At 47.8% G+C, this 27,072-nt stretch overlaps 1 protein-coding gene across 1 annotated transcript in view; it reads right to left on the reverse strand.

Moving 5' to 3' along the window:
• Window positions 1-27,072, reverse strand: part of LOC147671992 (axonemal dynein light chain domain-containing protein 1-like) — a gene marked incomplete at its 3' end in the record, with an annotated part of 350,388 nt that overhangs the window by 53,389 nt on the left and 269,927 nt on the right. The window contains exon 17 of the mRNA XM_086948070.1: window positions 19,764-19,978. Within this exon, the coding sequence (XP_086804196.1) occupies window positions 19,764-19,978 (215 nt within the window). The remainder of the gene's footprint in view (window positions 1-19,763; window positions 19,979-27,072) is intronic.

Consider the following 27,072-nt stretch of genomic DNA (forward strand, 5'->3'; position numbering starts at 1 on the left):
GGCGGAAGAGTCCTTTGGCCTTAGTAGTGGACAGTATTTACATTATCAGGGATTGCGTGCCATAGTGCACTCGGTCTGGCCTCAGTGTCTGGAGACACCTCCAATGACTCACACCTTACATATCCTTCTGTCCTGCGGCAGGGGACGCAGGCTGATCTTGCTGTACGCAGCGATGAAGCGTGATTCCGTCCCACTGGTGCCGCCGACATGTCGGCCTGGGAGGCGGACCTGGGATCGCCATTGGACCAGGGGCAGCGGAAGCGCATAGGGGCCTTGACACGGTGGATATCATGTAATGCGCTCTTTAAGCTCATTCATTTTAACTTCCTCCACTGCACCTACCTCACTCCGAAGAGGTTGAGCCGTTATTCGGAGGATAGAAGGGACAACTGCCCCAGATGGAGCGCGGAGGGAACGGGATTCCTGCATTTGGCCTGGGAGTGCCCGTTAGTGTGGGTCATCTGGGCAGGGGTTGTGGGTCACATAACCGCCACCACTGGCCTTCGGATCAAGCTAACACCCTTACTACTGGCATTAGTTCCTAAGCTGAGGAAACGTAAACTTTCATATAAATTATTGCAACTGATGTTAGTGCTGGCTAGACATAGGGTAGCTATAACGTGGATGGGACAGAGGGCCCCAGGGATACACATATGGCTTAGAGACATGAGGGAATGGACCCTTGCAGAGGAAACACACATGCAGAACACCAGGAGAGACGAGAAATTGCAAGAGGACCTGCTGGCATGGCGAACCAAGTGTATGGTGGGATTGGCAACGGGAGAGCAATTTTCACACAGCGATTCCGAAGGGACCAGTGGCGAATTATTTTCAGCGCAAGAATCAGGGTCTGAGGGGGAGGGGGAACCCCTGAGGGGACTCAGGTACAGTGCATGGAGCTGGTCCTGGTTTCTTACATCACAATGACGCTTTTCATTTGCTTGCTATTTTACTGTCCCTCATGAACTTCTGTATGTCAAGCTGTAGCCCATATCCAAGATGTGCCATAATGAGTCCATCGATCTGTATACAAATATTTTTATGATGCCTTTTGGGGGGGGGGGGGTCCTATTGTATATTATAAACTTGAAAATAAAGTTTAAAAAAAAAATTGTACTCAGCGGTTCAGGCTGTAGTCATATTATAACATGGGGAAAACTTGTTTTGGACCCTCCCTTTTCTCTCAGCCTCTGCTTGACGCATCACCCTGAAACTTTCAACACAGCAGCTGAACCAATAAGGGGAAGTTTTGTTGTAACTTTTGTGAAGATTCGTCAAAAGGCGCCAAAGTTATTGGCAAAACACAAAACGCTTTTCCTATGGAAACTTTGGTCCTAACTATAAACTGACTATCGAAAGTAGGTAATATGGGATACTGGTTTCTGATATATATATATATATATTGTAATTGTAATTGCATTTATATAGCGCTTACTACCCCTTATGAGGCGTCGAATCGCTTTTTCTGCGAGTAGCACGCTACTCCCGGACCCATAGAGGATTAGTGTTGAATTAGTATAGTGAAACATGCAAGTACATTTTAAGTGGTGGATAGGTTAGTCAGTTATTTGGATTTGGAATGATAGCAGAAGGATAGAGGAGGAAAAAGGTTTGTAGTTATATAGCGCTTGTTGAAACACGCTATTCAGGAAGCCTACACAGGATTAATGGTGAATTAATATGGTGAAATATGAAGTCATTTCAGTGGTAGATATTAGTCAGTTACTTGGAGTGAGAAGGATAGCGGAGGGATAAAAGGGGACGAAAGATTTGCATTCATATAGCACTTGTTACCCCTGATGGGTGTTGAAGCGCTTTTCTGGTGAGTAGCACGCCACTCCGGAACCCATAAAGGATTAGTGTTGAAAATTAGTATAGTATAAATATGAAGTAATTTGAGTAGTAGATATGTTATTCAGTTATTTGGGTAGTATATTAGATTTGATTGAAAAGGATAGTGGAGGGATAAAAGAGTGAAGGATTTTCTATTTATTTATTTATTTTTTAGTTTTTAGGTCTTAGCAGTAGGAAGAGGCTTTTGGATGAGTAAAAAGGAGTTTTGGAGAGGAGGAGTCAGAGGAAAGAGTTTAGAAAGGTTTGTTTTAGGGGATAGGTATAGTAAAAAAAGTTGTCAGAAGATCCAAGGAGGGGTAGAGTAGGAGAGAGTCTAGAAATGGTTATTTTGGCGATCATAGTAGTGGTATGGGGTTTGGGATACATGTAGAGGATATATTGATAGATGTATAGGATGAGAGATAGGGCAGTGCATTGGAAGGAGTAGTAGAAAGAAGTTTGAGATGAGTCAGAAGGTTGGGCTAGAAGATAAATTGAGCGAAGTATAGGCTGAGAAATAGGGTAGTGCATTGGAAATGCTAAATTAGAAGAAAGTGATAAATATATAGATCCATAAGTACATTGAAAGTATATAGATACATAAAGGAAGTAAATGTATGTAGATTAAAGATATTGATAGAGGCACAGGATGAGAAATAGGGTATTGCATTGGATATGCTTTTTCAGGAGAAAAGTGACAGACACAAGGATCCAAGGACATGGAAGGTACAAGATGCACAATGGAAATATGTACATGTAGACCAAATATGATTTTTATTTATTTATTATTATTATTGTTATTTTTTCTCTTAACAACATAATTATTTTACATGTTTATGCAAAGTAATACACAAAGATATGTACATCTCTTTAGTGAAAACAAATGCTTATATACAGAATTTCTGTTTGCGTATGGTGCTTATGTGGGGAAGAGCAAAATCTTGAGTAGTTTTCTGAAGATAAGCTGGTTGTTGGTGGACCTTATGTTGGGGGGTAAAGAGTTCCATAGTTTGGCTGCTTGAACAGAGAAGGATGTGCCACCCATGTTTTTTTTCTTGTATGATGGGATATTGAGGCGAGATGCTCCTTTAGAGCGGAGGTTCCTTTGTTGAATGTGTTTGGTGATTTTATTCCTGATGAAGAGTGGCCCCATTCCATGTATTGCTTTGTGGGTGATACAAAGCAGCTTGAACATGGATCTTCTGGCAACCAGTAACCAATGCAAGGCTTTCAAGGCAGGGGAGATGTGGTATCGCGGTTTGATATGCAAGAGTAGTCTGGCAGCCGAGTTCTGAATCCGTTGTAGTCTTTTCATGATCGTTAAAGGTGATCCGTGGTAGAGGCTATTGGCGTAATCGAGTTTGGACAGAATAAGGGAGATGGTAGCTTGACTTTGTGTGGAAATCCCAAATGAGGGAAAATTTGTCGCAGCGTTTTATAGTAGCAAAGCTTGATCTTGGAGTTTATCCACTTGGGCATTCATCGACAGCTTGGAGTCCATGGACATTCCGAGGTTTCTTACTTCCTTTGATACTTTAGGCAGTGATCCCAGTTCATCAGGCCATGCGGCAAGCGTGTTGTAATTTTTCCAATCGCCACACGTGAGTATTTCAGTTTTTGAAGCATTCAATTTGAGATGGCTCCAAGTCATCCACTGATCCACGACTCTGAGACAGCTGAAAATTGGTGATTTTCCAATGTCTTTGGAGCATTCCAGTTGAAGGAGTATTTGCGTGTCATCTGCATAGTTGTAGCATGTGAGGTGACATTTATTGATCAGTACTGGTAATGACTTCATGTAGATGTTGAAAAGCATCAGCGAGATGATAGAACCTTGAGGGACCCCTGCTTTTGTGGAGTACGGTTCGGATGAGAAAGGTGGGGTGTGGATGACATTAGTTCTGTTCGGTAGGACGCGATCCAGTCTAGAGCAGTTCCCTCTATGCAGGCTTCATAAAGTCTTTGTTTCAGAGTGTCATGGTCAACCGTGTCAAAGGCAGCTGAGAGGTCCAAGAGGAGTAGCGCAGCAACCCCGTTGCGGTCAACTGTATTCTTAAATTCATCCCAGATGGCAAGGAGGGCAGATTCAGTGACTCTTCCCGGACGGAATCCTGTTTGGAAGTCTGAAAGTATGTCATTCTCTTCAATGAATTGTGACATCTGGGCAAATGCTGCTTTTTCTATTAGTTTGCCCAGGAAAGGTCCATTTGTAATGGGTCTGTAGTTGCCAGGGTTCAGTGGGTCCAAGTTTATTTTCTTCAGTAAAGGTCATATGTATGACTTTTTGAGTTCTTATGGAAATAATTCAGTAGTTAAGGAATCGTTGATGATTCTTCTTACTGGAGTGGCAGCAGAGGTTGTTAAAAGAATTGTCTTGAAAGTTTGTGGTGGACAGGGGTCAGAAGGGCTGCCGGCAGGCCTGCTTGCTTTGACCAGGTCCATAAATTCATTGTGTGAGATGTGTTGGAAGGAACAGAGAGGCTTGATTAGAGCATTCTTGGATTGTTGTTTTGTACAAGGGTTAGTGCTGGTGCTTTGTTTCTGTTTTAAGTAGGAGTCCAACGTGTCTGCTTTGTCCGTGTAATGATTTGCTAGTTTATATGTGAAATCTTGAGTAACAGGATGAGTTCCTTCTAGGCAATTTGGTTTGCGAAGTTCATTGAGTATTTCATAGAATTCTTTATTTGCACATTTAACGTTTTGAATTCTGTCTGAATAGTACCTTTTCTTAGCTTTTTTGATAGCTGACTTGTATTATCTGTACATTTTCTGTAAGTGAAGTTTGTCTCATGTTTGGCGTTTATTTCAAGCCAGGTATGTTGCAGCTTTCTAATTTGTTGTTTTATGTCTTTTATTTTTATGTTTCTCCAAGGCGCTTTTTTGCTTTTGTTCTGTTCTGTATGGTCGTTTTATGTTAGAAAGCAAGCAAGTGGTGGTCTGACCATGCGACTGGAGTTATAGTTTGAAAGGTAACTAGTTCAGTATTAGCAAAAATGACATCTAGGATATGTCCAGCGGTGTGTGTCGGATTGTGGACAATCTGATGCAGGTTCAATGCGTCTCGGCCTGTTATTATTGTTTTTGGATGGGTCATATTGGGTTTATCAAACCAAATGTTAAGGCCACCCAGAACGCATAGGTTGGAGTGTATTCTTATTCCCACTCCACCAACCTTATTAAGTTGGCAGGTGAGGAAAATACAATGCAAGACCTCCTCCTGGCGAGATTTCTCAACTCGGGCGGTCGCAGCAAGTCGGAACTTCGCAAAGTGACACAAAACTCCACAGCGCACCACGGAGTTCCGCAAGTGGTAGAGTGAGGTAAGTTGTGCTGCTCGTGTTGATTTTTAGCACCAGGCATTTGACCTGTGCTGTAAAATCAACGCAAACGGCATCATGCGCAGCACAAGAGGGCGCAGCTTTTTCTTGCCGCTCGAGCAGATGTTCTACTTGAGAGGCAGCTTCCTCAACGTGAGTGGTAATGACCTCCAGTGACCGCCCAAGTTGAGAAAATCTCACCAAGAGGAGGTCTAGCATTGGATTTTCCTCGCTCCCCAACTTAACACATGCATGCCGCAAGAGAGGAAAAATTATGCGCCGCTACGCTGAGTTTTTGGGAACTCAGCGCTCTACAAGGAGCGTGGAGTGGGAAAACCTCTGTGAGCGAAGCAGAGTTTACCACCCAGGCCTAATATATATATATAAAAGGTACATAGATGTGGAGTTAAGAATAGTAAATCCTTTCCGCCGTCTGTGCACTTACCTATATATATATTTTGTCCCTTTATATTGCTGTAAAGATTTTCTGTCTTGCCAATATTAAAGATTTGATATTCCCTTCTACAATCTGAATTAGTAGGCATATTACAATAGTAGATTAGGATATTATTGTAGTATTGTAGAAATAAAAGTAATGTGTGTCGTGCTATTATATAAATACAGTATAATTTATAATAATGTATTTGTGTAATGCTAGTATAACACCTGTAAATCAAATCACCAAATAGTGAAATGAGATTTACTTATATGCATTAATTCGTCTTATGTATGTTGAAATGAGATTTTAGGAAGTAATTACTGAAGAGTTCCAATATATATTCTTAAACTAATTTTCCATGGCTGAACATAAAGATAACTGTATTGTGTTATAGTACCTCTTATGCTGACATATTTCTATTTTAAATATGCAGTTTAGCTGGGGGAAACAACAAGCAAGTGTATTCACAATGCATTTCTATGGCACTAGTAGTGTGCTTTCGAGTTGAAAGGCTTCTGTCTAGCATTTCTACTTAAGTGTTCCAAATGAAGTAATAATTTAGGTCGAACTGATCTTGTCATTATAACTCAGCGATTCTGTCTGAGGATAGTTCTGAAGGAGCTAAGAGGTTTGCCAAAGTCAGAGGCAGATCTGTATAGCTGTATGAAAAAACCTCAGAAAATGTACTCGTGCTTCCTGGTGGGGGTTAGATCTGTCAAGCAGCGGCTCCTCCGGTAAGGCGGAGGAGTGTTGTCCCGCTGCTCTCGGAGCAGTACAAAGGAAAAATAAAATAATAACAGAATGTTATCATTTTATTTTAAGTGGCGCTTGGAGCTAAGTTAGGGCAGGACGGGGCGGGCGGGGCTGGGCTCGCTGTGTTCGAGGGAGGAGGCGTGGTATAATGTGCACCTTGTGTGCATGACGGTTTGGACAGCCACACCATCATTCGCACTTAGCATGTTCTCCACCCAGCTATATTGCAGAGTCTGGGTGGAGAACATGCACAAGCCGAACCACAGTGTCCAGACAAATCAAGACGCTGCTTTCATGCTGGTGACAGCAGCATCGTGATTGGCCTGGATTCTGCCTGAAGCCAGGAGAACAGAGAGGAGGTGGTGGCTGGTGAGCAGGTAAATCTTCCCTTATTTCTATTTTTCTAACCCCCCTCCCCGCCACTGTTCCCTCTGGAACAGTCATCAGTGGTACCAGAAACACTACAGTAGCACTCTGGCCTCCTGGAAGATTTTAACGCTCTCAAGAGAGATGAAGGGAGATGATTGTTGAGGTGCAATGTCACAAAGGTACGAACTATACAATGGGACCCCCAAAGGCCACCTACAACTTACGAACAAAGAGATAAAACTCTAGTGATAAATCAGTGCATGGGGACATTTCTATATGGTTAGAAAATATTTCAACAACTGTCTGAAATGATTCACAATTTTACCACATTGGACAAGCAAACCTTTCACAATGGTTCGGACACTTGAATGCCATGTCACAACCATGTCATACTACAAACAGTGATGAAGATTGAATTTATTTGTAGATTCAATGTATTTTCCCAGTGAACTGGTGTTAAACTAAAAATATTTTTTACAAGTACGCATACCTTATTTTTAAAACGAAAAGAAAAAAGTTGCCCTCAGCAGTAGAAACATAGTAAACCTAAACATTGCTTTATATAATGATAGTATTTATGTGCACCTCCAATCAACAGCTGATTCTGAACCAAAAAAAGATGTGAAAGCAAAGAATGGGTCAGCTAAGAAGCAATCAAGGTTTCTGAATACCTGACATCTTTGCTGTTGATCTAGGAAATCAACAGAGATATACAAGTGAGAAGTCGCAGGACCTCAAGGAAATGTCATCTTGGTGGAACCAAACTAGACACAAAGGATCCGATTACGAGTTGGGTGGTGTATTCCGACCAGAGCGTAAACACCTGTTTACGCATGGGTCGGAATTATAAGTTGGAAGGTATTTAACGTATCCGATAATTATCACACGGGTTGAATACCTCAACCTTCCTTTAAATTTCTCAGGTCAAATCTACATAACAGGGAAATAGCATTTGGTATTTATTATTTACCAAGTTATTTCCTACAAGCTCGTAATTTATGTGATTTATTGCATCCGATAAATCATTTACTAAGTGGTATCGTGATTTATCAGGTGCGATAAATAGCAACTATACTCGTAATCAGGGCAAAATAATTTTAAATAACTTAATTGAACATACCGAATGGATGTTTATATTCACTACTTCAGATCAACATTTATTCTATTATTACATTAAATTATAAATCCATGACTGTTATGCATGCCATATTTATCAAGCGGTTATACTTTTATTTCTCTCAGATATATTAAGCTAGTTGAAACTAGTGGAAATATCGCTGCCTGATGCAAGTACTGCCTACAGGTATTTAGGTAAAGGAGAGGAACTAGTCTAAGTCATATTTTTTCCGGTTATTGTTTGTTAATATCTATGTTACACTGCTTTGAAATGTGCCTCTCTCTCTCATATATATTAATAGAATCCAGGACCATCACTTAATTACTGTTGGAATCTGGGGGCCTAGCAATTTCGATGATATGAACCACAAAACAACAAACAAAAAGTCAGAAACAAGCACAAAGAAATGTAAAAAAAACTAAGAAAAACAACACTTTATTTTAATAGGAAGGTTACAGCTTTTCGAAATTCAATTGCGGCCACTCATCATCCAATTTACATTCTGTTTGATGCACTTGCACTGCTCCCACAAATCAATCTAAGGATACCAATTTAGGGCCTATTACAATGTCGGTCTGAAAGCCTCTGACCGCTGATAGGAGCCTTCCGACCGACATTGTAGGTTTAAAGTCCTACGGCCGTCGGAGTTTAAACCGGCGGTTAAATCCTATCTGGTTCCGATTTACTCAAGGAGCCCTTGTCCAGTCGGAAAGGCCTCATGTTAGACCTAGGGTATCCTAGACTACATAGGGTAGCCTGGCACAGTAGGGGGAACAGCTAAACTCCAAGGCGTTGGTTAAGTACTTACAGGACCCACTCACAGTATCCCAATGACTTACCACTAAAAATAAAAGACACTACACCAATTTAGAAAAATACCAGTACCTTTTATAAAAGTTCTCTTTGATCTTTTCTTATTCAAAAGCAGTATACATTCAGTTCAGCATATCATTTCATAAACAATTCACAATCTTCAACTCTATTCTCAATTCAGCGCAGATTAATTAAAGGTACATTACGTTTGAGGTAAATCAACATCAGTTACATCAGCATTGCTTCTTCAATTAGTTATTACAGAAGGGAAAATTCACTGAATGCATTAGCCCCCACCTCTTGCTGTATGGCAGGAATCAAAATTCCACTGTTAACCTTACACATGAATATTTGATCTCATTAACAATTGGAGAAGACTCAATGCCACTTTCCTGTAAGTAAATCAAAGTCTACATTACCATAGGAACTGTAAGACAATAATGGCTGGGAGGTACAGTTGTTCAACAAAAGGACTTTACTGATGCATTTGAAACTGGATTAGGCAGCTGGCTATCTGTAAGGAGACAGGGTAGTTAAAACCTTAATTTCATTTAGCCCTTCTAGACTCCTCTAAGCACCCAGGGGAACTGGGATAGTTCTTACTTCTACCCCTTCTCAATGGAAGTTTCCCCCGCCACACAGGTCACTCACAGCAATACAACCCTTTCCTGACCACATGTAAGGCTTGCCCGCCCTATGACCTCTGTTCTTGAGTCCTGCTTGGTCGTTTCACCGCTGGACAAGTTATATGCGTTAACGGGTCCCAGTTCCAGGTTACAGTAATGTACTCTTGGGGGGGATCGTTGCGTGACGGCCACACACCAGGGGGAAGCGCCTCTGTGGGAAGCTCGGTCTGTGTACCCACACGGCGCCGGGACGCTTTACTCTTCACCGCCCCCTCCCACCAAAGTACTCTTCCCAGCTTACTTCAGGCAGCAGTCAGCTTCGGGTTAGCCCCCTTCGCGGAACCTTCTTCGCCGGTTCCGATGCACCTTTCACAACTGCTCGCTGGGCTGAGGAGAAGTCCGACGGGTTCCCGCGACGTTCTTCCGCCCGGCTCCTCGCACTCCCGACTCCGCCCTGTTCAGACCTCTAGGACGTCCGTCGTCTTCCTCGATTGCTGCCGCCGGCCTCCTCACACAGGGCCCCGCCTCCGCTCAGCCACGCTACCTGCAATCTTCCCGCCTCTTCCGGCGCTTCCACGGAGCTCTCCGATCAACAACACGGGTCAACTGGGCTCTCCCTCTTCTGCTGACCTCGAATCAGGAAATGCACTCGGCGGCAGCGTCGTCTTCAGGTAGGGACGACAGCTGGTTTCGCCGCTTTTCCTGTCAAGGGGGATGTCGGTTTTGAGTGCTGCAATCACGAATATTTTTACTCGTTACTTCCTGAATTCAGGGCCGGTCAGCTTGAGGCTGAGTCCCAGTTCGCCCCCTCTGCACACGGCCTTCAGGGTGGGACTAACAGGTCCCCAATAGCCACACTTCAGGAGTTACAGTTCTTCACCGAACTCGCCACAGAGTTCCTGGTTTCTGAAGTTGGTCGCTGTAACAGTGGGGTTTGGTCAGCCTAGGTGGGGGCACTTCCCAGTAGAGCGACAGCCGGCCCCACAGGTCGATCTTGTCACTACTAGTGCGCAATCCTCCTCCTCAAGTCGCCTCTCGCCACACTGGTCACCTCTAATAATGCACAAAATGGCTGTTGGTCACTGGCCTTTTATAGACTGGCCACAGACCCCTGGAAGCCACTAGACGATTCTGGAACCTTCCTCATGCTAGCCTATGGGACTGTCTTCCTGTGATGTCCGTTATGGCAGTTGGTGGACACCATTTTAGATTCCTGAGTGTCCCTAGATTTTCCAGAAGCTTAACTAGGCCTCACAGGTATGAAGGGGAAAATGGCCCCACAGTCAAGGAACACCTAGCCCCCTGACAGCACTGAAAAATCCTGGTGAACATAACAAAAATAAAAATAGAAACACTGGGAGGCTAAGGGGGACAAAAATAAATAATGATGGTTAGAACACTCCCAGATGCAGACAGGTCTAACACCCGTCCCCCCCAGCTGAAAGTGGGGAGAGCTACCCAATCCCTTGGGAGTTCTCATCACTAAGGCGGAAATACCTAGATAGACCGTCTGCGTTGGCATGGTCCAATCCAGGCCGATGTTCCACCCGAAAGTCCATTCCCTGTAGGGAGATGGACCACCTTAACAACTTGGGATTCTCCCCCTTTATTTGCATCAGCCAATGAAGGGGCCGGTGGTCAGTCTGAACCAGGAAGTGCGAGCCAAACAAGTATGGCCGCAGCTTCTTCAGAGCCCAAACCACCGCAAAGGCTTCTCGCTCAATGGTACTCCACCTCTGTTCCCTGGGGAGTAGTCTCCTAGACAGGAAAACCACGGGTTGATCCAAGCCCTCATCATTTAGCTGCGATAACACTGCCCCAATGCCATGTTCTGACGCATCTGTTTGGACAATGAATTCTCTCGCAAAATCAGGGGCCTTGAGTATTGGAGCAGTACACAATGCTTGCTTTAAGGTCATGAAGGCTCGCTGGCAAGCCTCCGTCCAAACTACCCGTCGGGGTTGTTTCTTGGAGGTAAGTTCAGTGAGGGGTGCCACAATGGTGCCATACCCCTTCACGAAGCGACGGTAGTATCCAGTGAGGCCCAGGAAGGCTCGGACCTCAGTTTGAGTCTTGGGGGGCTCCCAGGCTACGATAGCCTCAATCTTTGCCTGGAGGGGCTGCACCGACCCTCTGCCCACCAAGTGGCCTAGGTACACCACCGACCCCTGCCCGATCTGACACTTGCTGGCCTTGATTGTCAAGCCAGCCTGTTGCAGGGCATGAAGAACAGCTTGCAAGTGTTGCAAATGGTCCTCCCAGCTGCTACTGAAGACAGCAATGTCATCCAGGTAAGCAGCAGAAAAAGCTTCCATACCAGAAAGGACCTTGTTCACCAGCCGCTGAAAAGTGGCAGGGGCGTTCTTGAGCCCAAAGGGCATCACACAGAACTGGTAGTGTCCCTGAGGTGTAGAGAAGGCTGACCTTTCCTTCGCCCCCTCAGTAAGGGAAATCTGCCAGTACCCTGAAGTTAGGTCAAAGGTACTCAAGTATTGGGCAGCTCCCAGCCGGTCGATAAGTTCATCCGCCCTTGGGATGGGATGAGCATCAGTCTTGGTTACTGAATTTAATCCTCGGTAGTCCACACAGAATCTCAATTCAGGTGTGGTGCCCGGTGGGGCAGCTTTTGGTACCAAAACCACCGGACTAGACCAAGGGCTACTAGAAGGTTCAATCACTCCTAGCTCCAGCATCTTAGCGACTTCACCCTTGATGCTGGCCTTCACCTTGTCTGACAGCCGGTAGATCTTAGACTTCACAGGTGGGCTGTCTCCTGTGTCCACGTCATGGTTACACAGGTGGGTCCTACCCGGGACAAGGGAGAACAGAGAAGAAAATTGCTCCAGGATCTGGCGGCAATCTCTCTGCTGTTCAGGAGTCAGGGATGGTGAGAGAATCACTCCCTCCACCGACCCATCCTTTTCTTGAGACGAGAGAAGATCAGGGAGAGGTTCGCTTTCCTCTTCCTCTGCTCCATCGGTCACCATCATTAAGACAACCTCGGGCCTCTCATGGTGTGGCTTGAGGCGATTGGCATGCAGCACCCGGTGGGGCTGTCTCGGGGTCTTAAGATCCACCAAGTAAGTGGCTTTACCCTTTTTCTCCAATACCTCAAAGGGGCCTGTCCAACGATCCTGGAGGGCATTTAGCTCTCCAGGTTCCATCACCCACACTTTTTGTCCAGGCTCCAGTTCCACTGGGTGAGCATTGTGGTCATACCACTCCTTCATAACTGCTTGGCTGGCCTCCAAGTTGTCAGAAGCTTGCTTCCACAACTTAGCCATTTGGCTCCGGAAGGCCAGCATGTAGCTCACCACGTCCTGGGGAAGCTTCCTGGGAGTCTTTTCCCATCCGTCCTTCACCAGGCTGAGAGGTCCCCGCACAGGGTGCCCATACAGAAGTTCGAAGGGGCTGAAGCCCACTCCCTTCTGTGGCACTTCCCTGTAGGAAAACAAGAGACAGGGTAGGAGGACGTCCCATTTCCTCCGCAGGCTCTCAGGCAGACTTCTTATCATACCTTTCAAGGTTTTATTAAACCTTTCCACAAGACCATTGGTTTGTGGGTGGTAAGGGGTGGTAAACCGATAGGTAACACCACACTCCTTCCACATAGCCCGCATGTATGCTGAAAGGAAGTTGGTCCCCCTGTCGGACACAACCTCCTTGGGGAAACCCACTCGGGTGAAGATCCCCATCAGGGCCCTTGCCACTGCGGGTGCAGTGATGGTCCTCAGAGGTATTGCCTCTGGGTACCGTGTGGTATGATCCACTAAAACCAGGATGAACCGGTGACCAGCTGAAGTTGGTGGATCCAATGGCCCTACAATGTCGATGCCCACCCTTTTAAAGGGGGTGCTAACGACAGGTAGTGGTTCCAGGGGAGCTTTTAGCTTCACCCCTGTTTTCCCACTGGCTTGGCAAGACACACACGTCCGACAATATGTATCAGATGCCACTCTCATCCGAGGCCAGTAAAAGTGGGGGACAAGCCGGGCAAAGGTCTTGTCCTGTCCTAGGTGTCCTGCCAATGGTATCTCATGAGCCAGTTCCAAAAGAAAGGCTCTAAAGCATTGTGGGACCACCAAGGCCCTGGATGAACCATGTCCGGGTGCCTTGGGCTCACTGTAGAGGAGTCCATCCTCCCAGTAAATCTGGTAGCTCCCTACAATGTTCCCTGCTGCCTGGGCTTTGGCCTGTTGCCGCAGCCCCTCAAGAGTAGGACACTCCTTCTGAGCTTTGCAGAACTCTTCCCTGGAAGGACCTCCCTCCACATGCCATTCAGTAGGGATGGGTAGGTTCTCCTAGGAAGCAACATTCTCCCCTGTGGACTCCAAATCCACCTCTGCAGGTGGCCTGTCTGTCTCACGAGGTGGAGATGCCGAGGCAGGGTCCTCCGGCCTCCTGTCCTTCTCTTCTCTGGCAGCCGGCTGGGCCATTGTTCCAGGCTCCAGCGTAAGTGAACTCCCCCTCCGGGTAGTCGCGGACCTTGTGCTGACACAGGCCCAGTCAGGGGGTCCCAACATCTCAGAATGAGTCTGGTACTCCACCCCCCTCCAAGCATTGTGCTCCATATCATTTCCTAACAGGCAGTCAACAGGCACGGCAGGGCTTACGGCAACTCGAAGTGGGCCTGCAACCCCTCCCCACTCAAAGGGAACCTCGGCCACAGGATAGTGGCCCAATCTGCCGTCAGCCATCACTGCGGGATGGAGTACATCTGGGATGACCTGCTCGGGAGACACCAGTTGACTCCTTACCATAGTCATGCTGGCTCCTGTGTCTCTCAGAGCCTCCCCTCTACGGCCGTTGATGGTGACCCACTGCTCATACTTGGTAGTATTAGAGGGCAGTTGGGTCTTTGGTACCATCTCTTTATCACCCAGGGACACTAAAGTGACACCCGCCCGCTCCCCTCCGTTTCCCAAAGGCATCTCCTCCCCGAGCACTACACTAGTTATTCCCGGGGCTTTTCCTCCAGTGGGAGGGGGTGGTCTTTTTGGGCATCTCACGTCTCCTTTATAGTGTCCCACACCACCACACTCGAAACAATGAACAACCCTTGGCTGCTGGCTTTGGCCAGGATTAGGGTTGCGAGGGGGGTTACCCTTAGGAATGAATCCTCTGCCCCTTCCTTGTGAAGTATTTTGTGGACCTTTTGAGAACTCCCTCTTATTATCTCCGCCCTCTTTCTTCTGGGGGGCGCCCTGTCCAGACTTCTGTGAATCCCCTCCAGTCCCCTTTGATGACACCCGGGTACTAGCCCAGATGTCCGCCTCCTCAGCAAGCTTCCTGGGGCTGGTCAGCTTGCTGTCCACCAGATGCTGTCGCAGCTCGGGAAAACATTTCTCGAGTAGGTGTTCCTTGAGTATGAGGTCATATAAACCTTCATAGTCCCCTACCTCGCTGCCTTTCACCCAACCCTCCAAGGCCTTCCTGGCGTAATCCAAAAAGTCCACCCAATTCTGCGTGCCTAGTTTGTGGCTACCCCGGAACTTCTGCCTATACTTCTCAGGGGTTAGCCCAAACTTCCTTATCAGCGCCACCTTCATAGCAGGGTAGTGGGTTTGCTCACGCTGCTCCAGGGCCAACAAGGTATCCCTGCCAGCAGGTGGCATGTATTTATACAACCCACCCCCCCAGTGGGCTTCCGAGATCCCATGGGCCCTCAATGAGACCTCATAGGCGGCTAGCCATTTTGCAATATCATCACTTGGTGCGTAGCTAGCCATGACATCTTTGGGTAAATAGGGTCTGGGTTCTCTGGGGTTCACCTTGGTTTCGCTGCCACCATTATCGGAATTGGTAGACCTTAGGTTAAGAGCTTGTAGGTCCATTTCTTTAATGGTTCGCTCATGAGCTAACCTCTTGTCCTCCCTTTCCATATCCATCCTGGCTAGTTCCAACCTCATTCTTCTCTCCTCCCTCCTATCTTCTAGCTCAGCGTCAGTCAAACCCCTCTCTGAGACGCTGCTGCCCACCCTGGAAGGTGTCCTGTCAGTAGATTTCCCCCTCCCGCTTGGTACAGCGTTGCAGTCTCAAGGACAGTGTCCCTGTCACTCCCCTCTGGGTCTGGTTCCTCCCCGGAATGAGCCTCCACCCATGCCCATATGCTTGTCAGCAGCTCGCCTTTCCTGGCACCTTTCTTAAAGAATACCCCCTGCTGCTGACACCATTCCTTAAGTTGGGTCACAGTATAGTTTTCCAGCTCTTCCAAATTTAACTCCATTTTCACTAGAGAATAAATTTTCCACACAGGAGAAAACCAAAAAGTGACCTGGGGTCAACCTCCACCCACCACCAGAAATAAATTTAGAAAAAACAAAATTCAGATTAGGAGGGCCGCAGGGAGAAAACTCCAGGTGTAGGCCCGTGGTAAGCACTGTGTTACTATTAAGTGAGTGTAAGCACAAATCCGTAATCCCACCGCTGAAACATCAATTATGTTAGACCTAGGGTATCCTATTCTACATAGGGTAGCCTGGCACAGTAGGGGGAACAGCTAAACTCCAAGGCGTTGGTTAAGTGCTTACAGGACCCACTCACAGTATCCCAATGACTTACCACTAAAAATAAAAGACACTACACCAATTTAGAAAAATACCAGTACCTTTTATAAAAGTTCTCTTTGATCTTTTCTTATTCATAAGCAGTATACATTCAGTTCAGCATATCATTTCATAAACAATTCACAATCTTCAACTCTATTCTCAATTCAGCGCAGATTAATTAAAGGTACATTACGTTTGAGGTAAATCAACATCAGTTACATCAGCATTGCTTCTTCAATTAGTTATTACAGAAGGGAAAATTCACTGAATGCATTAGCCCCCACCTCTTGCTGTATGGCAGGAATCAAAATTCCACTGTTAACCTTACACATGAATATTTGATCTCATTAACAATTGGAGAAGACTCAATGCCACTTTCCTGTAAGTAAATCAAAGTCTACATTACCATAGGAACTGTAAGACAATAATGGCTGGGAGGTACAGTTGTTCAACAAGAGGACTTTACTGATGCATTTGAAACTGGATTAGGCAGCTGGAGAAAGTAAGGAGTAAGGTGACAGGGTAGTTAAAACCTTAATTTCATTTAGCCCTTCTAGACTCCTCTAAGCACCCAGGGGAACTGGGATAGTTCTTACTTCTACCCCTTCTAAATGGAAGTTTCACCCGCCACACAGGTCACTCACAGCAATACAACCCTTTCCTGACCACATGTAAGGCCTGCCCGCCCTATGACCTCTGTTCTTGAGTCCTGCTTGGTCGTTTCACCGCTGGACAAGTTATATGCGTTAACGGGTCCCAGTTCCAGGTTACAGTAATGTACTCTTGGGGGGGATCGTTGCGTGACGGCCACACACCAGGGGGAAGCGCCTCTGTGGGAAGCTCGGTCTGTGTACCCACACGGCGCCGGGACGCTTTACTCTTCACCGCCCCCTCCCACCAAAGTACTCTTCCCAGCTTACTTCAGGCAGCAGGCAGCTTCGGGTTAGCCCCCTTCGCGGAACCTTCTTCGCCGGTTCCGATACACCTTTCACAACTGCTCGCTGGGCTGAGGAGAAGTCCGACGGGTTCCCGCGACGTTCTTCCGCCCGGCTCCTCGCACTCCCGACTCCGCCCTGTTCAGACCTCTGGGACGTCCGTCGTCTTCCTCGATTGCTGCCGCCGGCCTCCTCACACAGGGCCCCGCCTCCGCTCAGCCACGCTACCTGCAATCTCCCCGCCTCTTCCGGCGCTTCCACGGAGCTCTCCGATCAACAACACGGGTCAACTGGGCTCTCCCTCTTCTGCTGACCTCGCGTCAGGAAATGCACTCGGTGGCAGCGTCGTCTTCAGGTAGGGACGACAGCTGGTTTCGCCGCTTTTCCTGTCAAGGGGGATGTCGGTTTTGAGTGCTGCAATCACGAATATTTTTACTCGTTACTTCCTGAATTCAGGGCCGGTCAGCTTGAGGCTGAGTCCCAGTTCGCCCCCTCTGCACACGGCCTTCAGGGTGGGACTAACAGGTCCCCAATAGCCACACTTCAGGAGTTACAGTTCTTCACCGAACTCGCCACAGAGTTCCTGGTTTCTGAAGTTGGTCGCTGTAACAGTGGGGTTTGGTCAGCCTAGGTGGGAGCACTTCCCAGTAGAGCGACAGCCGGCCCCACAGGTCGATCTTGTCACTACTAGTGCGCAATCCTCCTCCTCAAGTCGCCTCTCTCCACACTGGTCACCTCTAATAATGCACAAAATGGCTGCTGGTCACTGGCCTTTTATAGACTGGCCACAGACCCCTGGAAGCCACTAGACGATTCTGGAACCTTCCTCATGCTAGCCTATGTGACTGTCTTCCTGTGATGTCCGTTATGGCAGTTGCTGGACACCATTTTAGATTCCTGAGTGTCCCTAGATTTTCCAGAAGCTTAACTAGGCCTCACAGGTATGAAGGGGAAAATGGCCCCACAGTCAAGGAACACCTAGCCCCCTGACAGCACTGAAAAATCCTGGTGAACATAACAAAAATAAAAATAGAAACACTGGGAGGCTAAGGGGGACAAAAATAAATAATGATGGTTAGAACACTCCCAGATGCAGACAGGTCTAACACCTCATAATCCCTTAAGGACAGCATTTTCGCTGTCAGGATTATGATGGCACTTTCGGACAGCAGTTCCATGTTGGCTTTTCCGCATGGATCTGGTGTTGAAAAGTGTTTTTGGGGGCCCCTAATAAGACCCCCATCCCTCTGTGGCCTCCGCATACTGCCCCGGGGGGCACCAATGGTACCCCTACAACATCCTTGCACTGTGTGGCAGACACCATGAGATGCCTGCCACATTTGCAAGGATGTTTGGAAGCATGGGAGCTTGTGAAGCGCGCGGAAAACGCATGCAGCATAAGCTCCCATAGAAAAATTGATGTTTCCGACCGCACTGTGTGTGGTTGCAGCCAAATGATGCGTTCGGGACCGCCGACTTGAGGATGGTTGGTTCCCATTCCGCAATGGTGTCGAGCAGACGAGAGTCTGCCCTACATCGTAACCAGGGCCTTAATTTTTAGCCTTCAATTTTTAATTCCTTGACATTTACAGAACATATAGCATTTTCATTTTACATTTTGCTTCTTTATTTACACTTTATGAAGTTGACAACATATAATTTTCTTAGCAGCTGCAGACTCCCTGAGTAGGCGCTGCGGACTCCCAGGGGTTCCCCAGACCATACGTTAAGAACCACTGGATTAGTAATTTAGTAGTTTTAACAGTAGTATATTAGTACAATGCTATACCTTGTTATCTATTGTTCTATATGAACAATTAGTATATTACAAGGATACAGTAGGACAAATGAAATATATGGGCTGAAGTACCCCTGTCCCCTGTCATACATTAGAAGGATATGGAAAGTCACCAAGGAGTTCCATGACCATATAGAGGAACAAGGGCAAATGTTAACGACCTTATAAGGTCGTGGAACTCCGAGGTGACTTGCAGTATCCTTTTAATGTACAACAGACAATATTTTATTCCTTATGATACATGGTAACACAATCACCCTTCCCATAAACTGCTTAAATTCTTCGTGTGTTTCTCATTCATGTGCATTGCATACAAGAAGAAAAAAACAAAAATCTGTTCTGAGAAATTAAACACACCAAAAAATAGTCAGTAGTTGGGAAAAAACATTTCAGAATCAATTAAATGTTAGTCAGGTTAAAAATGATGTGGCTTAGACTGTGTAGACATATGTTGAGATTGTATCGTTCCTGCAATGTGCTATAGTGTAGAAAACCTAAATATGCTGCATAAATATCTCCATTCTGCTGATCACTTTTTATGTTTGGAGAACTATATCAGAAGAACAGAAAGACAGTTCCAGTTTTCCTTGTTTGAATTGTGGCTGTAATTATGCTCCATGTCTTGCTTTTCATCCTGGTTGCTGGTAGCAGCCATTGTGACATCAGAGCTCAATTGTAATAAGCTATTACAGTTGAGCAGCTATGTTATTTCTTTATTACAGGTGACTAGCCTGTAATAAAGAAATGAGAGACATATTTTTACAACCGGGTTTGTCAGCTCCATTTATTATATCAGTCTAATAGTATGATAGGCAGTCTAGCCGTCAATGGTGGAGTAAACATTTCTGTTGAAGGAATCTCCACCCACTGTTTTGTACTAAAAGTACAAGCTCTATTGGCTTTGGTGAAATATATTCAGTTTTGACCTGATTAGAGTTAAATATGGACACATTTGTTCCCATTGGCCCTATCCAAACCCGGAATGTGCAGCCATAGGGCATATTCTTCCTAATTAATGAGCAGGGATTTGACAACACTCAAGGCGATTTATTTGCATTAGGCATTTTAAAAAAGGATGACTGTACACTTAAGAAAGTTTACAGTTCATTTCACTCGAGGGGTCTAGAGAGCATTCAGATGAAAAAAAAGAAGATCAAGCTAGAGGAACAACGCTTCCCTTCAGGGGTGAATATGAGTCCATAGTGATTTCAATACCTGACCATGTATGAAGAGAACTGTTTCAGCTTCTGCGACAGCAAGCAGGCATCCTTTACCAGCTCTTCCACGCTTGCTCCCTGTGTAACCATGTCTTCTTCAGGAAACTCTGCGGGAGTCAGTGGTATGGGCGTATCATGCGAAGGAAAGTTAGGAACCAGGAAGAGGAGCAAATTGACCATCCATCGAACCATCGCTGTGTGGAGGCCGGTAACCTGGGTATCAAAAAGGTACCATTAGATGACGCTGATGGCATTTTCATGTGCGAGAAAATGATCAACAGTATTTTACAAATGCATATGCCTAATACTCAGCCGGATTACACACATTTGGTCAGGTAATGTAGTGTCACTTGTGGATTATTGATGTATTTTATTGCACATACTCTTCACCGTACAAGGGAATATCCCAAAGTTCTTTGATTTCTTTCATAAGGATCCCTTGCTTTAAAGTTTTTATTCTTGAACCCTTTAACAATGAGTGACCTGTTGCTTATTGACTTAGTTATGTTTGTCACCAACTCAACTAGTTATTAGGAACCCTTCAAATTGATTTCAACCCCATTTTAATGATGGTTTCTTTAAGTGCCCTAGCCTCTGTAACAGGATGATGACTTTGCACTAAATGTGATCCTTTGGGTTGAAACTTCAACATCTTTCAAAAACCTGGAGATGGTTTGAAATGTTATATATACTTCAGGCTCCTTTATAAAAAAAATTATGTGCTGACTTTTTAATTGTATATATTTTATAACTGTGTATCATACTGCACTGTTTGCAGTTTCACAGTACACTTTAAAAAAATGTTTTAAGGTTTGCCACCATTCTTATGGAGGTTTTCTAGTGAACTTCTGACTACAAATCAATTTGGGATATTTGTATGTATATAAATTATAAAGTAGGAATTAATTTGTACACACTGGGTTTGTTACCATTAATTGCATATATTACTCATGTTGTTACAGAGTAATTCTCAATGCTATAAAAAAGATGTTAAGTGTTCTACATGGGCAAAATAGTCTCCCTTATCATTAATACCCAGGGACATTTTTATCATAGGGTTGCGTCGCCCTTGTGCCCCCCAAGGGCGACACAACACTAAAGTCAGAATTTTCAAGCCACGCACGGCCACCTTGCAAGGCCCTGCATTGCTTAATAAATCTAACGCAAGGCAACGCAAATTACAGCCCTGTGTTAATCTGCCCCAGGAAGGCGTTCCATGGGTGGATCATGGGTGTTCCCACGCATCCACCCATGGATTTAGGCAGGTTTTCAGATTTACCATTAGTGGTAGACCTGGGAATGCGTCGAAATGCTACGCCTCCCAAGTGAGGCGTCCCGAGGAGAAATATCTTCATTTCTACTCGTTTTTTCATCTGTCAAAAGGGCACAACACCAGGGGGCGTGGCTACGCGAGCGGTGATGGCAGTCGCAGCCTGCTAGAGCTCCCGCCGGCCCGCCATTAATCCGACGACTTATCCTGGTCCCCGAGCCCGAGACCCGCAACCAAAACGGGGCTAAGCTTACCGAGTGTGCCAGTGACCGTCCGGTGTGTTCGGTGGCGATGTCACGCTCCCGAGCGGAGCTGGGCAGCGGGGAGAGAGGTGCGGCCTAGTGGACTGCGGAGCAGCCGGGGCCTCGATTTTGGAGCAGCTGTGGAGTGCATCGGGGCCCGGGGACGGCCGCGGCGTCCGCTTGCCCTAAGGCCGAGTGACTGCTGGCGATTTTTCTCCTGGGGCCTGGCTGGGCCTGAAAGAGGTGTGGACGCGGCCAGCGGACCGGAGCAGCTGCGGCGGCCTGGTGGCCCGGGCACAGCCGGGACCTCGATTTTCGCGGCCCGGCGCCCGCCCGAGGCCGGCAGCGTCGGAGGGGGACGGACGCCCTGGAGATCCAGATCAGCGGTGGGCGTACCAAGGCGAATCTTCGGACCGACTGGCAGCAGCAGTGAGTAGAGGCAACAACCTCCGCTTCCTTGGATTTCCGAAGCGCTGTGAGAAGGGTAGCATGGAACAATTCCTCACACAGTGGCTGGGATCGTGGATGCCCCCAGGGTCGCTATCTGCCTGCTTCATTGTTGAAAGATATTTACAACAAGGGGTGGTGAGGGACAGAGTCTCTGAATTAAGCAGAAAGCTCTCACCCAGTCAAGAGATCAGGGCTAGATCCAACACCGTTTTTTAGCTCACTGCACCATCCCAGTTTCAGAACCTGGCTGTATGCAAATTAGTCTGTTCCTGTCCCAGTGCATGATGGGAACAGGGCAAACCAAACTACAAAAGCCAATTCTTACACTGGGAAGGAAACAAGCTCCCGGGGACCGGTTTCTGGCATTACAGCCGTCTTCGGCCCGGTTTGCTTGAATCCTGATGGTGCAATGAGCAAGGGTCTCACATCTGAGAATACCCTTCCACGCTTAGGGTGGACAAAAATATTTACAACAGAGTCTCTGAATTAAGCAGAAAGCTCTCACCCAGTCAAGAGATCAGGGCTAGATGAGCTGGGATGGGGCAGTGAGATAAATAACGGTGACGGATCAAGCCCTGATCTTTGGACTGGGTAAGAGTGGTCTGTTTAACTCAGACACTCTGTTCATCACCACCCCCCTTTTCTAAATCGTTTTTGGCCACTATAGGTGTGGCAGGGTATACTCAGACATGAGTCCCTTTCTCACTGCTCCATCAGGATTCAAGCAAGCCGGGCCAAAGAAGGCTGAAATGCCAGAAACCGGTCCCCGGTAGCTTGTCTCCTTTCTGGTGAAGAATTGGCTTGGTAGTTTAGTCTGCCCTGTTCCCATGATGCACTGGGCCAGGGACAGACTGATTTGCATATAGCCAGGTTCTGAGCTGGGATGGGGCAGTGAGATAAATAACGGTGATGGATCAAGCCCTGATCTTTGGACTGGGTAAGAGTGGTCTGTTTAACTCAGACACTCTGTTCATCACCACCCCCCTTTTCTAAATCGTTTTTGGCCACCATAGGTGTGGCAGGGTATACTCAGACATGAGTCCCTTTCTCACTGCTCCATCAGGATTCAAGCAAGCCGGGCCGAAGAAGGCTGAAATGCCAGAAACCGGTCCCCGGTAGCTTGTCTCCTTTCTGGTGAAGAATTGGCTTGGTAGTTTAGTCTGCCCTGTTCCCATGATGCACTGGGCCAGGGACAGACTGATTTGCATATAGCCAGGTTCTGAGCTGGGATGGGGCAGTGAGATAAATAACCGTGATGGATCAAGCCCTGATCTTTGGACTGGGTAAGAGTGGTCTGTTTAACTCAGACACTCTGTTCATCACCACCCCCCTTTTCTAAATCGTCATTGTTGAAAGAGCACACCGCGCCTTGACGCAAAAACCACCTGAGGGCGAGCGACCTAGGGCGGTAATCGCTCGGCTGTTGAACTATCACGACAGGGACGCCATACTGAGGGAAGCTAGAAATAAGGAAACCCTCCTCTATGAAAATCAAAAGATCTTGGTCTTCCCTGACTACACCAAACTCGTCCAGCAGCAGCGCCATTCTTTCATGGCCGCCAAGGCAAAGTTGAGAGGCCTTAAGCTACAATATTCCCTGCTGTACCCGGCGCGCCTGAGGGTGATCTTCCAATCACGGACACTGTTCTTTGATACACCGGAGGACCTGTTCAGATGGACAGATGAAACGGTGCAGGTCAGACCGAATTCTCAACCAGGGCTCAATCCGGGCTCCCCTGAGGGCTCGCCGAGGGCACAAAGAGACCGGACGTCAAGGCACGGACGGAATAAACGCTCAAAATCACGCAAGCGCGCAGCCTCGGCCGATGGCGCACAGGACACTGGTAGAACCGAGGACTCAGAACAATCTGGCACGGACCACTGACGATTCCGGGGCCTCGGCTCCCTCTTCTTCTGCTGTTAATGCTGTGAATCCTGGATGGGTGCACCTGGTCGCCTGAGACCCGCTGTATCACTGGCTGTATCGCAGCCTTGAGACGATATTGCTTATGTCTCCTGAGCGTGGATAGGGTTGTGGGGTGGGGGTTCGGGGACTAAATGATAGTGGCTACCACTCTCCCGTTCGAGAGAGGGACACTGAGGGAGGGGGGGTGAGTTCGCTGTTCCTTTTTGGGATGTTGGGATCCATTGGTATGGGTGGGCCCGAGCCCTCTGTTTTGGTCTCGGGACTACCCATGCCGCGACAGGTACTTCATAGTTCATTGAGGTATAGGGTGGGGGAGGCAGGGGATGGGCGGTCAGGGTTGTGGCTGCTGAGTTGGGGTTGGGAACTGTTGGGGATTGTGGGACTAGGGGATTGGTGTTTTTTTCTGGGGTAGATAGTAAAATGCATGTGTGTGTCGTAATGATGGTCCGTGTGACGTGCGGTGGGTGGCGCTGGAATGGGGGCTCACATGGTGGACTCTAATGGACTATGGCTGAATCGACTCGTCGACTCCCGGAAGACTCTATGCGGGTAATTACGTGGAATGTCAGGGGTTTACTAGACAAAATTAAACGTGGGGCAGTGTTACGATGGGGGAAAAAGGAAGCGGCGGATGTGTTATTGCTCCAAGAAACTCACATGATGGGCACAAAGGCACTGGGCCTGCAGAGGTTTGGTTATCAGCAGGTTTTCCATGCGGGGTTTTCCAGGGGATCCAGGGGAGTGGCCATATTGATACACCGCAGGGTAGCATACGTACATGAGAAGCAATGGGTGGATCCCCAGGGTCGCTACCTGTTTGTTAAAGGCATGGTGGGCACGGAACCGGTGGTGTTTGGGAGTGTATACGCCCCCCCCCCCCCCCCCCCCCCCTGCAGTGGGCCCTGGCTGAGAGGCTGTTCGCAGTGTGGGAAGACGTCTCCGGGTCCATGGCAGTAATTGGGGGAGATTGGAATGACGTGATGGATGTATGTATGGATCGCCGGAGGCGTCAGGAGGTAACCGGAACACCCCCCGTTCCCTTCCACCCACCAGATTGCATGCAATGAGTGAGGGGCTGGGCTGGGTGGATGCTTGGCGACATATGCACCCTGCAACCCGTGAGTGTACCTATGTCTCAGCGGTACATGGGTCATTCTCACGCTTAGATTATGTGTTTCTACCTCGAGAATGCTTGAGTAGGGTGAAGAGCGCTGACATCTTGCCGAGAGGCCTATCCGACCACTCCCCCGTTTCAGTTAGAGTAGACCTCCTGCGAAAACGGCAGCCGTTCAGGTGGAGGATGTCCTCGTGGCATCTACTACAACCGGCGTATACTAAACATTTGCGAGAAACCATAGACCACTATTGGCGGGAGAACCTGATAGAGGGGGCTGACATAGAAATGGTGTGGGAGGCTATGAAACCTACCATACGGGGAGTAGATATCGCATGGTGCTCGGAGGCCCGTCGGCGGCGCCGGGAACAGACTGCGGAAGCGGCTGAGCGAGTGGTGACCCTAGAACAGGAACACCGCGAGGGTGGCGATGAGATCGGATTTCGGCTGCTTCTGCAGGCACAGCAATCGTACGCATCCCTATTGATGGATGAAGCCAGACAGGCGTGGCTGGCCACAAGAAGTAGGGTGTATCAATGGGGGGACAAGTCGTGCTCAATGCTCCATAGATTATGCCAACACAACTTCCAACCCCTCATGTTACCGGGTCTCACAGACAATAATGGGGAGGTCCTGACTGACCCTAACGAGTTGGCTGCGAGCTTCGCCACGTACTTTAAAGCCCAATACGCCTCATGCGACCAATTGCCTGAGGGTGACTTAACCCGGTTTCTCGCAGAACTGCCGCCCATACAAGTGTCGGACGAGACCAAGAAGGCCTTAGATGCGCCCCTCACAGCGGAGGAGCTGGGAGACGCTCTGGGGCAACTCAATGCTGGTAAGGCTCCTGGTCCAAATGGCTACCAGTGAATTTTTAAAAAAAATTCATGTACAGCTGGGGCCACACTATCGCCGAGTTCTTGAGGTGGCACGAGCACGGGGCACAATACCCCCCGACTGGCGCCATGCTGAAATAGTGGTCTTTCAGAAGCCTGGTAGACCCCCAGGTAGCCATGACTCGTATAGACCCATTTCCCTCATCAATATCGAGGCCAAAATATTGGCCAAGGCCCTAGCAAACCGTCTGGCTCCATATATCACAGACCTGGTCCACTCGGATCAGGCAGGCTTCATGCCCCACAGGGCGACGCAACATAATATCCGACGGGCACAGGCGGCGATCGACGCTGTTGGAGCCTTAGGGGACCAGGCGGCGTTATTGTTGGCCGACATCAACAAGGCCTTCGACTCGGTTAGCTGGTCGTACATCTTTACACTGCTATCTTGGCTCAACCTAGGCCCAACCTTCCGGTCATATATCAAACTACTCTATACGGACATCACAGCCTCGGTGCGCGTCGCTGGGGCGGTGTCAGAGACATTCCGCATTGGCCGGGGGACTAGGCAGGGATGCCCCCTTTCCCCCTATCTATTTGCCTTGGCCATGGAACCCCTGGCTGCCAGAGTGCGCAGCGATGTGCTGATACGGGGCTTTGTGTGGAATGCCACCCTGACAGATAAGATTGCGCTATACGCGGACGATGTCCTCTTCTTCCTTACCGATTTGCAGCGCTCCGGCCCACGTGTCCTGGAGGTCATGCAACTGTTAGGGGAGGTTTCAGGTTTATATCTAAATTTGCGTAAATCCACCCTATGGGTACTACCTGGAGGCACGGTGACAGATCCCTGGGCCTCGGAATTGCAAATGGCCACAGCTGGTCTGAAATACCTCGGGGTGTTTCTCTCAAACTCGGCGGATACTGCTTGGGAACGTAATATACTGCCCGTCTGGGAGCGGGTCCAGACGGATGTCAAAACTTGGTCTCGAATGCCCCTATCGATCTTTGGCCGGTCTGCTATTTTTAAGATGGTTGCGCTTCCGCGCCTACTCTACCAACTACAGAACCATCCACATCCTATCCCGCCCCAGTGGTTTCGGCAGGTTAACTCAGTGCTGGGCCGCTTCCTTTGGGCTGGAGGTGCTGCCAGAGTGGCGCTGCGCACATGCTTTTTGTCCACATAATGTGGGGGATTGGCCACCTCGGATATGCAGTCATACTACCAAGCCGCTCATCTCCTTGTTCTAAATGAATGGTGGTATGGTGACGGTGGGGATCCAGCCTATGCCCTAGAACGTGCATTGATGGGCGATAACTCGCTCCACACCATCCTATACTCACCCCGACTACGTCGGTCGCTGCCGAGGGTCACTAAACTGGTCTTTGCGATATGGCGACAGGCCTTGCGTCGCATGGGCTGGTGGGGCAGACTGACCGCGGAAACGCCACTATGGCGTAACGGTTT

This window comes from Lissotriton vulgaris, unplaced genomic scaffold, assembly GCF_964263255.1.
Source record: "Lissotriton vulgaris unplaced genomic scaffold, aLisVul1.2 SCAFFOLD_2464, whole genome shotgun sequence".
NCBI classification, from domain to species: domain Eukaryota; kingdom Metazoa; phylum Chordata; class Amphibia; order Caudata; family Salamandridae; genus Lissotriton; species Lissotriton vulgaris.